The sequence below is a fragment of the Annulohypoxylon truncatum genome (assembly GCF_022578515.1).
Source record: "Annulohypoxylon truncatum strain CBS 140777 unplaced genomic scaffold F4807scaffold_23, whole genome shotgun sequence".
Lineage (NCBI taxonomy): Eukaryota > Fungi > Ascomycota > Sordariomycetes > Xylariales > Hypoxylaceae > Annulohypoxylon > Annulohypoxylon truncatum.
In genome coordinates, this window is record NW_025953809.1 from 80,647 (window position 1) to 92,221 (window position 11,575).

The following is an 11,575-nucleotide window of genomic DNA, read 5'->3' on the forward strand; positions in this document are numbered from 1 at the left end:
ATCATTGATTAGGTGTAAGAACATTCGTTTTCCTATTGCCTCTAGTTCACATCAAATGCGCCCGCTTCATCTTGTGAAATGTAGCCCCTATCATTACATAATCCCATGATTCGTGTATTAGCTAGTATCTAGATCTACATTCTCCTGAGTGTCGCGAATAGGTAAGCCCGAGTTCGCTCTATCTATATGAAAAACAATAGAGAACTCAGAATTGTCATAGAAATCCAAGTAGGAATAACTATATACCTCAGCCCTAAATGAACGTTATACAAGAGCTAAAACGGTTTTAACTATCCCTAATCCATCAAATGTAAAACCCCAGGCAATCATAGTGAATTACTATACCCTTAGGCCGCCATCTTAAGAATCTCAATGATCTTATCCTTGTCAAGCTTGACAGAATTCACAAGCACACACGGATCCCTCATAGAGTTTTCCGCCAGGTTCTCGTACTTGTCGCTCCCGATGCCGAACTGGCTCATGCTACTCGGCAGTCCAAGAGCGCTGACAAACGCGGCGACCAAATCTCCCGGATCTTTCGAGTCCCTGTCCGCCTCCTTCAGCCCAAGAGCCTCGACCACTACCGGCTCGTCCCAGAACGCGGACGTAACCTGGCGGAGCGACTCGTGCATCTTCTCGTCCCCGTGGGCCCAGTTATACTTCATCACAGCCGGGAGGATAATACAGCTCGTCTCGCCGTGTCCGACGCCCATGGGCCCAAGCTGATGCCCGATGCCGTGGCTCGCGCCCATACCATTATACAGCGCCCTGACCGCGACCCTGACCGAGAGCTGCGTCTGCAAGCGTGCGTCGAGATCATCCCACTTCTTCTTCGTCTTCAGCAAGCCGACGAGCAGGCCCCTTAGCGCCTTGGCCAGCTCGGCGCTCGTCTCCGGGCTCGCGCCGGGCAGGTTCGCGTACAGGCCCTCGACGCAGTGGTCGACGCCGCGCATGCCGGTCGACAGCCAGAAGCGGGCGGGCGTGCCGACCGTCAGCGCCGGGTCGAACACGACGAGGTCCGCCACCATCGACGCGTGCATCAGGTTGCGCTTCTCGAACGTGCGCATGTTCGTCGCCGCCCCGGCCGGCGTGAACTCTCCTCCGGACAGCGTCGTCGGCACGAAGATCACCGGCGCCTTGGCCGCCTTCACCTCCGGCGACGCGTTGTCCAGGTTCCTCAGGTCGGCGGGGCATTTGGCGTAGAGCGCGTCGGCGCCTTGCTGGTCCGATACGTCGTTTGCGGCCAGGAGCCGCGCGACTGGGCGACGGGTTAGTGATTACGTATTCCAATGTTTGATGAGCTTCCGCCGGCAAACCCTGATTTTACGAAAAAAAGGGGTTCGGTTCCGGGGTCACGTACGCTTAACGCCATCGGAGATCGAACCGGCTCCGAGTGTGATGATGAGATCCGGGTTTTTGGTCTTCAGATCGTTCGCGAGTTCTAGCACGTCCTCCCACGGAGTGTGGGGGAGAATGCCATATCGAACGCCGACGATCTTGTCGCCGAGGGCGTTTTGGAGGGTGGTGAAGGCCTCGGTCTTGCTGATTGACTTCGACACAACGACATAGATGCGCGAAGCATGAAAGGTGTTCTCGGCGTGGTGAGCACAGGCCTTATCGAAGGTCAACCCGTATGAGATGTAAGGTTTAGGCTTTGACGGGAAAGCCGCGACGTAGGTTTCACCTGGTGCTGCCATGACGTTTCTAGCCTTTAATACTGTTTCAGGATGTCAGTATGATACTATTTGCGAAGTTTGGGAACGATAAGCTTCAACTTAAGCCACAGAGACAGAAGTGTCTAGGTAGACTTTCTCAAGAATGGACTTACCTTCGGAGAATGACGACAAATAATCTATGTATTATCTAGTGATATTGCACATGTAAAATGCAGCTTGTAGCGTTTATTCGTCATTTTCCAAGATATCTCGAAGCGGTTTTATGTTGCGAGGCTCGCCGGTTCTCATGATAGGACGGAGCCGAGACGGTCAATACGTCTTTTGCATAATCGAATCCTTTCCATGTAACTGTACCTACGTAGGTACGCTTACCTATTTGACACTCCCATTTTCTCCACGTCCTAGGTATGCTACCGACGCCTATTCCCGTAGTCCCGATAAGTCCGTGTAACTGGGTAACTGCGATGTAACCCGTCATCATCAGTGGCGTCCTACCAACGCCCTAAGGTGGGATATCTAGGTAAAGTTTAGGTAAGGGAGCGTAGGTAGGGGCAAGGACTGTCAATTGCCTAAAATTCTACTGGGCGCAATGGTATGCGCTCGGCTATTAACATCGTTTAAGTGGACTGTCAGGGCTAGGTCCGTCCCCGTCACTCTTAATCGGTTTATTCACCTGGTACTTACAAGATGAATAATTTGCAAATCGAGCAAGATTATGAAGAAATGCGGCATGATTCTATCAATCATTATGATATGCATTGCCTCGATTTTATCTTGACCTTTGAAAGCTTTACAGCAGTGAGACAATGGAAGGAACCATTGGGAATTACCAAATTCGGACGACTAACCTCATAAAGAACCAATCAGAGCTCGCTCTTAGCTGGTCCGGGAGTCAAGCTCGTCTGTTTTAAGTTCCGGTAGTTAAGTATAACGTAGTACAGATGTTACACAAGCCTCGTTTTCCACATGTATGTTTTTTGGATGACGATCTTATGATCATCGATCAATGAATACGTCGGAACCGATTCGGCCAAAAGTATCGCCTACCATTGACCATAATCTACTTAATCGATAGCCCGTTTTTGCCCACTTCTGGATTCGTCGTTCGAAGTTGCAAACATGCCACCCTGGACCGCAGGGAAATGAGTTAAATATCTAGGTCAGGTTCCGGGTTAAGAAAATACCTGGAGTTAAGAAATTAGTCCACAGATCTCCTGTTCCAGTATGAGGTCAATCCGCACACCACTAGCGGATATCCCCAGAGCTATCCCTCAAGCATGTTTGAAAGATGGTTAGCTTCAAAGCCCGGACGTATTGGGTATATATCGCTATGTCGCGTATTCCCGCGTATGTGCGCCCTATGTTGCCATTATGCGGTTGATTCTCACAACGGCGAGTCCAACCCAAGCCAGTGATGTCGTTCACCGACTCGCTTTTCAGGAACTCGTTCTGGAGCTACGACACACAGGACATCGTGCTTCGTCGGCTGAGTGAGATCCACACACCTGACGATACCCCAGCGGCTAATCAACCGGAGCGCCAGTCTCGGTTCTCCATTAGTAGCGAGGATAACCAACCGGCGAGCTCAAGGTCTTCTGACCCGGTCGGTTCGCCGCTGTCGCAGGGTCCACGATGGATAGCACAACTCGACAAGGCTCTGCCGCCTATTCCACGGGCTTACCGTCTCACGAGGAAGCGGAAACATGTAAGCGTTAGGAACTCAGAGCTGAATGCCATCGACGAGATATCTTGGCCAATGCCGCCCGGGATGAAGCCTCCACCACCGCCGTCCGGAGATCCAGTCTACATGGCCGATAAGATGTCGAGATTTCAAGTATGCCTGTTTGTCGCAACAATCGGTATGGCCCAATTATGCGCTCGTAGGTAAAATGACACCATGATTCCTATGCCATCTTGTTGTTTGCCGATTAACACGAATTCTAGAAGTAGGTATCGGCCAGACGCTAGCAAATTTTCGAGACATTGGAGTTAGCTACGGCATCAAAAATGCTGGTAATTTGATCTGGTTTCTTTCCGGTTATAGTCTGGCAATTGGTACCTTTGTTCTGATAGCAGGCAGGCTTGGTGACATCTATGGACACAAGACGATGTTCCTTGCTGGATTTGTCTGGTCCGCCACCTGGTCTGCTATCTCTGGAACAGCTGTCTACTCGGGCTATATCCTTTTTATCGTATCTCGAGTGTTCCATGGTCTAGGCGCGGCCCTTTCCCTCCCAAATGGACTTGCTCTTCTAGGGGTCACGTATCCTCCCGGAAAGCAAAAAGCCGCGGCCTTCACTTTTACCGCGACGATGGGACCTGTTGGCATCATATTTGGGTCGGCGAGCGCGAGTTTATTCGCGTTGGTTTGGTGGCCTGTAACATACTGGGTTTTTGCGGGAGCACTACTTGTTATTGCTGGAGTAGGATACTTCACCATCCCTAAAGTCACTCGGAAGAACAAGACCCCTAAGAATATTAATGCTTTGATAACAGAGCTCGATGTACCAGGCGCGGTCACAGGAATCTCGGCCCTGGTGCTAATAAGCTTTGCTTGGAATCAGGCGCCGCTCGTGGGGTGGCAAGAGCCGTACCTCTGGGTTGCACTCATCCTCGGCACTTTACTTGCCATATTATTCCTGTTGATTGAGATCTACTACGCCCCTAAACCGCTTATCCCTTTTTATACCCTTTCGTCTGATGTGTCTCTTATCCTTATTGCCGACGCCTGTGGTTGGTCATGCTTCGGAATCTGGGCTTTTTATACCTGGCAGTTTGTTGAAAACATTCGCGGTGCCTCTCCGCTTCTGGTATGTCTGGGGATATTCTACATTGACTCGTATGGCTAACTTGAGTCCGAATCATAGGCCGCTGCGTATGTTAGCCCATGTATAGTCGTCGGAATTTTGGCCACACTATCGACGGGTCTTATCCTCCAGCGGTTAGGAACACTCATCGTTGTGTCCATCTCTCTCCTAGGATTTACATTGGGATCCGCACTTGTTGCGACAATGCCCGCTATTCAGAGCTACTGGTCCCAGCTCTTCATATCTGTGTTGGTGGTATCTTGGGCAATGGATACGGGTTTCCCAGCCACAGCATTAGCCCTATCCAATGCTGCCGAAAGAAAACACCAAGGGACAGCGGCGAGTCTGGTGAGCACCGTTATGAACTACAGCATATCGATTGGGCTCGGTGTCGCTAGGACCGTGCAGTCTCGTGTGGACATAGGCGGAAAGTCCATCGGGAATAAATTGACCGGGTACAGAGCTGCACTTTATTCTGCGCTCGGCTTAGCAGGACTGGGTGCACTTATCTGTACCATGTATCTTTTAAAGACGCTCTGGCGGAAGCGAGGACAATACTATAACTTTCATGGATCTGTAGAAGGGAATCAGATCTAGTTATGAATGGGCATTGGGCCTACTAATGAGCGTATGATCATGTCTCGCGTCACTATCAAGAGCGCTAATGGCGCTGGTGATACGAAAATTCAGGTGAGAATACTGCCACAGCTAGATAGCCAAGTGACTTGAATGTGCTAATATAGGGAATTCTAGAAAGTCATTAATTGTTGAATATTTTGTACATAGAGTGGTGAAAAATAGGTAGGACGTGACAGACCCAGGCAACTAATACGAGAAGAACTAGTAGCAAAGCCACTGTCCGTTACGTGGTATCCTAGGTAGTTGGTCGTCAGGGAAGCAGAAAATGAGAAGCGGTCTCATATATTAAGTCTTTTCAAGTTGATTAGCGAGTTATTTGATCCGAGGATGCCGATACGGTATGAAATGGTGTCATTTCAATGGCCCCTAACTATTCTAGTGAGATCTTAGTATCTTAGAGCCTTGTTCAACCTCAGCTAGGAGTCATTTTATTACCACGCTCGCCCACGGTGGTTAACTTGGGACGTTATGGCAGAAGCAATCGTAACACAAAGTCTCGTCTGCAGTGCGATATAAATTACCGCTTTTACTGGAGAGAATCGATGATGGCTAAACGGAAGATGGACTGTATCAGGTGGTCAGTTAACCATGGAACTGATTTGATTGCAACGCTCAAGAAGACGGGAGAGAGACTGAAACCTGATACATTGTACTGAATGTTGCCTGATTCTTGTAAGACCTCAATAAAATTGTCAACTCCAGCATGCCTGACGACACATACGTATGCCATTTTTGGTGGGTATATATTTGCATATACCCCGGAATATGCATTAATACCGCAGTACACATGTGAAAGTACCATACCGGCAAAATGGGGGTTTGACAAACGGTTATCGGACGTAAAAACGATGATCGCCATATGTATGATTCAGTTGGAGGCAAATGGGTTTTGACCCAAGGACGGTTTTTGATTTGCCAACGCAAATCTTCCTCGCTTTGATTGGCTAGAATAAGTGGGGTTGGTCCAAAAATTGAAAAGATTTGAAAACGGCGGGAATCGAACTGGTATTCTCTTGTAAGAGCTTTTATTAAGACGATATTTACTAAGAGAGTTTAATTTGTTTACAAGGTAATTCTTTACTGTTTTACTACATATCAAAGGCTATATTCTAGTCACTTCTCGAGAATATTATCATAATGAAGTTTACAAGCTTTACGGTTGAGCTAAGTGGTCTAACCATACTACTGAAGGCTTAGTTGTAAACTTATTTATAAAGCTAAAAAAGTTCAACCAATTAAAAGAATTTACAGCAAGATGTCTCCACTTTATAAGCATCTCAAAAACGATTTTCTACCAATGCAAATGATTATTGCCCTGCAAATGGTTTTTAGCTGCGAAGAACGGTAATTAGCTTGCAACAACGGTTTTTAACCATTAAATAACCGTTTGTGAAAACCACACATTCCCGGTATGGTATCCATATGGATCTTTGCCCCACCTTCGCCATCAAGCTGTCACAAACAGGAGGAGCTATGACCAAATGACGTGTATATTGCCCCTCGCTCCTTCACTAGAGGCTTGTGATGGGCAAGGGGTTGGAATCAGGTGTTGAAGAACGAGAAGCCGCGTGTTAACGAGGCCTCCAAAACCCGGCAGCTTCTAGTCTCGATTCTTCAACAATTTCATATTTTAGGATCTTCAACTTCTACATCCTTCTGAACTAGAACTTCTCAACGCTGAGTTAACTTCTTTACTCAATCACCCATCTGCACGCCGAGATACAATACATTATCTGCATTCGCATCCAGCATTAGACTACCCCTCAGTTACTTACCTACTAGGTACCTACACCAGCATCATGGCCGCCAACCTTACCGTTCTGGTGAAGAACATCAACGCTGAGACGGATGACAAGGAAGTCAAAGACTTCTTCAGTTTCTGGTATGTCACATATATCTATTTCACCATCTTGTGTCTACATACTTATTTCTTCTCAACAGCGGTAAGATTACTGAAATCAAGATCACGCCGGGCGAGGGCAACACCAAGGATGCTAGCGTCACATTCGAGAAGGAGACTGCTGCTAAGACCGCGCAGCTCCTGAATAACACGCAGCTCAAGGGCTCGCAAATCTCGGTAACCCCCGCTGATGGCAAATCTGATGACGGCGCTCCTCATACCACTAATACCGACCGCGACACCGACGAGATCACCCAAGAAGAGAAGCCCAGAAGCCGTATCCTAGCAGAGTACCTTGCTCACGGATATGTTGTTGGCGATGCTGCACTCCAGCGCGCGATTGAACTTGACACCAAGCACGGCGTCACTAACCGCTTCATGAATACCTTGATGAACCTTGACCAGAAATACCACGCCACCGAACGTGCTAAGGCGACCGACCAGTCGTACGGCATCACTAACCGAGCTAACAGCCTCTTCAGCGGCCTCAGCTCGTACTTCGAGAAGGCAACGAGCTCTCCTACAGGCAAGAAGTTGGTTAAATTCTACACTGATGGCCAGCGCCAAGTCCAAGACATCCATGCCGAAGCGCGTCGTCTAGCCGACCTCAAGAAAGAGGAGCACGGTGGCAGCGCATACAAAGCTTCGGGACTTGAGAGAGTCTTTGGCAAAGAGAAGGAACATGCTGCTCAATCAACTACTACTGGCGGCGCTACCTGTAAGTACTTCCTTTATTACCGTATAACAAGCCTGCTGGTATTGGTAAATGATAACAAGTGTTATAAAAACCGGAGATGTAATGTCAAGTGCCTCTGAAACACAGAAAATCGCTCATATCGGACAAGATTAGATGTTGCATTAGAACATTCACTGACAATTTTTAATTAGCTTCGGTTCCCGCACCTGGCCCTCAAGCTGGTACAACGGAATCTGCCCCGCTAGCCTCTACCGAAGCTATTCCCGCTAAAGCGCCCGAAACTGAGAAATCGTGAGGAATGAAAGGAATATTAGTGCTGTTACGACTTCATGACTCGGGACAGGTTTTTCTATAGCTTTATATTATTAGGCTAATGCAATTCGATTGTGCCTTTGATGATACTTCCATCTCTTGAAATGAAATTATTGTGATATGAGGCCCTGCTCTTAGGGGCGATCTGCGACAACAGTGAACGGATTTTAGGCATCGATATTGACCGTTACGACAAGGCTAAAAATGTCGTCAAGTACGTCAGCGTCGACGTTGTTGCATGGGCGATATGACATTGTTTCTACTACACAATATGATCCCTACAACCATTTATAACTTTCACGAAGCGCGAATAATAATATCAAAATAAAATACCTAGACACAAAAGCTAGAGTAGTGGTGCCTGATAACAATAATTGCTCAGGATGAATTTATCTGTCTAATCGCGAGTTGGCTAGACATAGACGCCTGATTGTATCGTACCTAACCCTTTGCTTCCTTGAAAATAAATATGTTGCTTTTCTAATAACCCTCTAACCATACATACAGCAACACCAATTGTTTACGATGACGGTTTCGCAGATTTGGTGAATTTCTCTTCCACCGAATCTTCGAGGGGTCCTCTAGGGTTCGAAGTCAAGTTCTACAATTAAACCAATATTAGTTACATGTTGATTTGAGTTATGGAGATTGACAATTAGGGCTGACCTTAAGTTGATCCTGCATAGATTCTTTCTTGTTGGGTGCTTCATCAGTACCTTGGCCAGAGGCAGGTGTATCTTTGAGCTGAGCGCCAGACTGGCGCTCAGGGGGAGGTGATTGACGGCCTTCGTTTGATGCAGATGACATTTTGATGGATAGGACTAGTTATTATGAGGTTTTGGAGATTTGATAGGTATTTTGGACTGTTGGATGATGAGGGTTGAAGTTTGAGGTTTAATGTTTTGAGCGACTTATGTTTAGGTAGGTAGTGTCTTAGTTGACTTAAATACACTTGTCGGACCTCTTTTGATATGCAAGAGATCGGTAATCACATAAGCAAACAACACAGGATCCTATGAGAGTTTGTTACGACCGGACATTGAAACGTAGTTTGACATCAGAGCAATTATCTATGCCGTCATCTTCACATATTCGGATGTTTGACAGAGAAGCTACCCTACGTCATTGGACTCTCTTATCGATAATTGACGAAGTGTATCACGGAGCTACTAGGCCAAAAAGAGCTTAGGTGAGAAGCTTTGAAGTATTTATGTACCGATGGTGCCTGCCCTGTGTCTGATAGCATGAATCAACTGCAGAATTCAAGCCACGGCCCAGAAACGGCTATCGATAAGGCTGACCGGACCCCGCATGTGCATGCGGAATGAAGCTCTAAATTTAAGCACTGACCGAAATGGGTGAAATGGGTGGAAGAGTGGAACCAGACAACTTTCCGATTTGGCGGAAAGCAAAGGCGACCACTCAACGCGACCACTTTCACCAACCATCTTCTAGTTATTGCTTGCCTAAACAAATAACAACGCCCTTTGATATTTCCTCGTGGTCATCTCTTACAGGGAAAGGCAATGTGACCTTACTGACAGAAGATTACTATCTGTTCGGCTCTGATGCTCCTCCTAGGAGCTCACTTTTAAATCAACCTTCGGTTGACGAGCGACAAACATACACCGAACAAGCCTTAAGGACATCAAACCCACTTGACCAGGTGATTTAGATAAACATGCCCGACCTCAATTCCGTCCCACCCTCTCCCCATATTCTTGCCGCCTCTCGTCAAACTTCCAACCAGAACGGCCAGTCTCAAGTCTCGCCCCCTCCTCAAACGCCCATCTCGCCCTCTCTTAACATTTTACCCTCGAATCAGCATGCTGTCAACCGAGCATCTTTGACTTCTCTCCCATCACCATCACTATCCGGAGTTTCTGCAATGCCTCCGCATCCCGCCCCAGGACAAGACAACACCGGCGTTGGTGCTGGTCCAGGTCCCTTGAGACATCCACGTCCCCTGACAGCTGCTGAGTTACATTCGCAGCTAGAGCAGGAGCAGGAGCTATTGGTATGATATCATGGGAACGTCTGGCGATATATGTGGTCATACTGACTACTAGTCTAGGTGAACCGCTTAACGCGTGATTTGACTATGCTTCGAGCGGCGCAGAACTCGTCAGTGGCCTCGAATACTTCATCAACGAGCGCATCGACCTCTGCTGATCAGACCCACCCATCGTCCTTCACCGACACCCATCTCCTATCTGGCCCTGGATTTCCCCTTCCCACGACTAGTGCTGATCGTCGACATCACCGAACGGGATCGAGTGCTAGTACGCGTAGTCTGAACCAGTCTATTACTGCCTCACAAGGCTCTACACCTGCTCCTATACCGATCCCTCATTCAGGAAACGCTGCTTCGGTTCTAGAAGCGGCAAGGAATCCTCGAGGTGCTCCAGGCATGAGCCGACAGAATAGCACCGCTTCTCAGAGAAGCGGAAGTCGAACTCATTCACCGCATCCGTACCACATTAGCACTAGCCTTGGCTCCTCTTACACGCAACCACACGGATTTTCTTATGATTATGGATCGAATTACTTCCCTCGTGGCTCAGCATCCTCCAGTACCAGTGTTGCCGCTACTCCCGGAGGGGAGCTCTCTCCGGGCCTCTTACCGGCGACTCTGCGGTACGAGGAGACGGCTCACTACCGACAAGAGTTAGACTTAGCTAAGCGCGAGAACGAATCTCTCAAGAGACGTATCAAGGATTTGGAGCGAGCTCTACGTGACCGTCGGCAGAGCGATGCTAGCCGCACTAGCGCTGGAAGGGACCGGAGCGAGAGTAGCAGCACTGCGGCAAGTGCTAACGTCAATGCCGGCGGTGCTGCTAGGGTCGGAAGCGTCATCGGAGGTGGTACGACTATAGCCGGAGACCGCAGAGGAGAACGTAGAGCCATGGAGCGAGGAATTAGCAACCTGAGTATCTCTGGTAGCGTTGGGGCTGGCGTGCCTGAGGAGGAACTGAAAGTGGGCGAGAGTGCTGCGAGCGCTGGTCTACCACCAGTCGGCGACCAGAGTCGGGATACGAAGTAGGGATATGGACATCGAGTCTCAGACGGGTATTGGACCGCGGTGCGGATTTCTCAAAATATCAATACCGATGTCTATGTGGACGGAGATCACTGTTGGACGGATGAATAAAATGATTGCACGAGGTACTGCACCTCTTGGTTGTGTTAGGCCAGTTAAGAGTCTTTCCCCTAGCTTTGGTCAAGGACGGTTCCTGAAGACATGCTCAATCTCACTAGGTAGCTGCTTAACTGAGTACCTAGCAATCTTGCTATCAACGTACGGTAGACCACACTGATTAATAAACACCGTATGTTAGGAGGTTCGATGTTTCAGTTGGTGCTCATTCTATCGTTTATGCTGAATACTGCCTGAGTCTTTTAAGACTCATATTAAGCCATCTAAATGTGCTAATAATAGTCTTCATTAAGACACTACCTCTTAACATTACACTGAGACTCAGAATTGGCCTATTATATTGTAACCTACTAAATCCGACCTGATACTCGGATTTTAGGTAATAAT

The 11,575-nt window shown here is 48.1% G+C and overlaps 5 protein-coding genes across 5 annotated transcripts; 3 read left to right on the top strand and 2 right to left on the bottom strand.

The window, feature by feature from the left end:
* Positions 1–93: 93 nt before the first annotated feature.
* F4807DRAFT_431671 (Dehydroquinate synthase-like protein) lies at positions 94–1,955 on the bottom strand. Its single transcript, XM_047998526.1, has 3 exons — positions 1,829–1,955; positions 1,361–1,717; positions 94–1,258 (listed from the first exon to the last, which is right to left on the bottom strand). Exons 2-3 carry the CDS (start codon positions 1,695–1,697, stop codon positions 348–350), a joined length of 1,248 nt encoding a protein of 415 aa, XP_047852647.1. The 5' UTR covers positions 1,698–1,717; positions 1,829–1,955; the 3' UTR covers positions 94–347.
* Positions 1,956–3,537: 1,582 nt separating this feature from the next.
* On the top strand, positions 3,538–5,823 carry F4807DRAFT_431704 (major facilitator superfamily MFS-1). The gene is made up of 3 exons (XM_047998528.1): positions 3,538–3,640; positions 3,736–4,485; positions 4,543–5,823. Exons 2-3 carry the CDS (start codon positions 3,785–3,787, stop codon positions 5,078–5,080), a joined length of 1,239 nt encoding a protein of 412 aa, XP_047852648.1. The 5' UTR covers positions 3,538–3,640; positions 3,736–3,784; the 3' UTR covers positions 5,081–5,823.
* Positions 5,824–6,513: 690 nt separating this feature from the next.
* On the top strand, positions 6,514–8,118 carry F4807DRAFT_431710 (uncharacterized protein). The gene is made up of 3 exons (XM_047998529.1): positions 6,514–7,004; positions 7,064–7,740; positions 7,911–8,118. Exons 1-3 carry the CDS (start codon positions 6,922–6,924, stop codon positions 8,012–8,014), a joined length of 864 nt encoding a protein of 287 aa, XP_047852649.1. The 5' UTR covers positions 6,514–6,921; the 3' UTR covers positions 8,015–8,118.
* F4807DRAFT_431712 (uncharacterized protein) lies at positions 8,117–9,141 on the bottom strand. Its single transcript, XM_047998530.1, has 2 exons — positions 8,698–9,141; positions 8,117–8,632 (listed from the first exon to the last, which is right to left on the bottom strand). Exons 1-2 carry the CDS (start codon positions 8,836–8,838, stop codon positions 8,552–8,554), a joined length of 222 nt encoding a protein of 73 aa, XP_047852650.1. The 5' UTR covers positions 8,839–9,141; the 3' UTR covers positions 8,117–8,551.
* A 273-nt stretch (positions 9,142–9,414) lies between these two features.
* Positions 9,415–11,496, top strand: F4807DRAFT_431713 (uncharacterized protein). Its single transcript, XM_047998531.1, has 2 exons — positions 9,415–10,048; positions 10,106–11,496. The coding sequence occupies exons 1-2, from the start codon at positions 9,713–9,715 to the stop codon at positions 11,072–11,074; spliced, it is 1,305 nt and encodes a 434-aa protein (XP_047852651.1). The 5' UTR covers positions 9,415–9,712; the 3' UTR covers positions 11,075–11,496.
* The last annotated feature ends 79 nt before the right edge of the window (positions 11,497–11,575 follow it).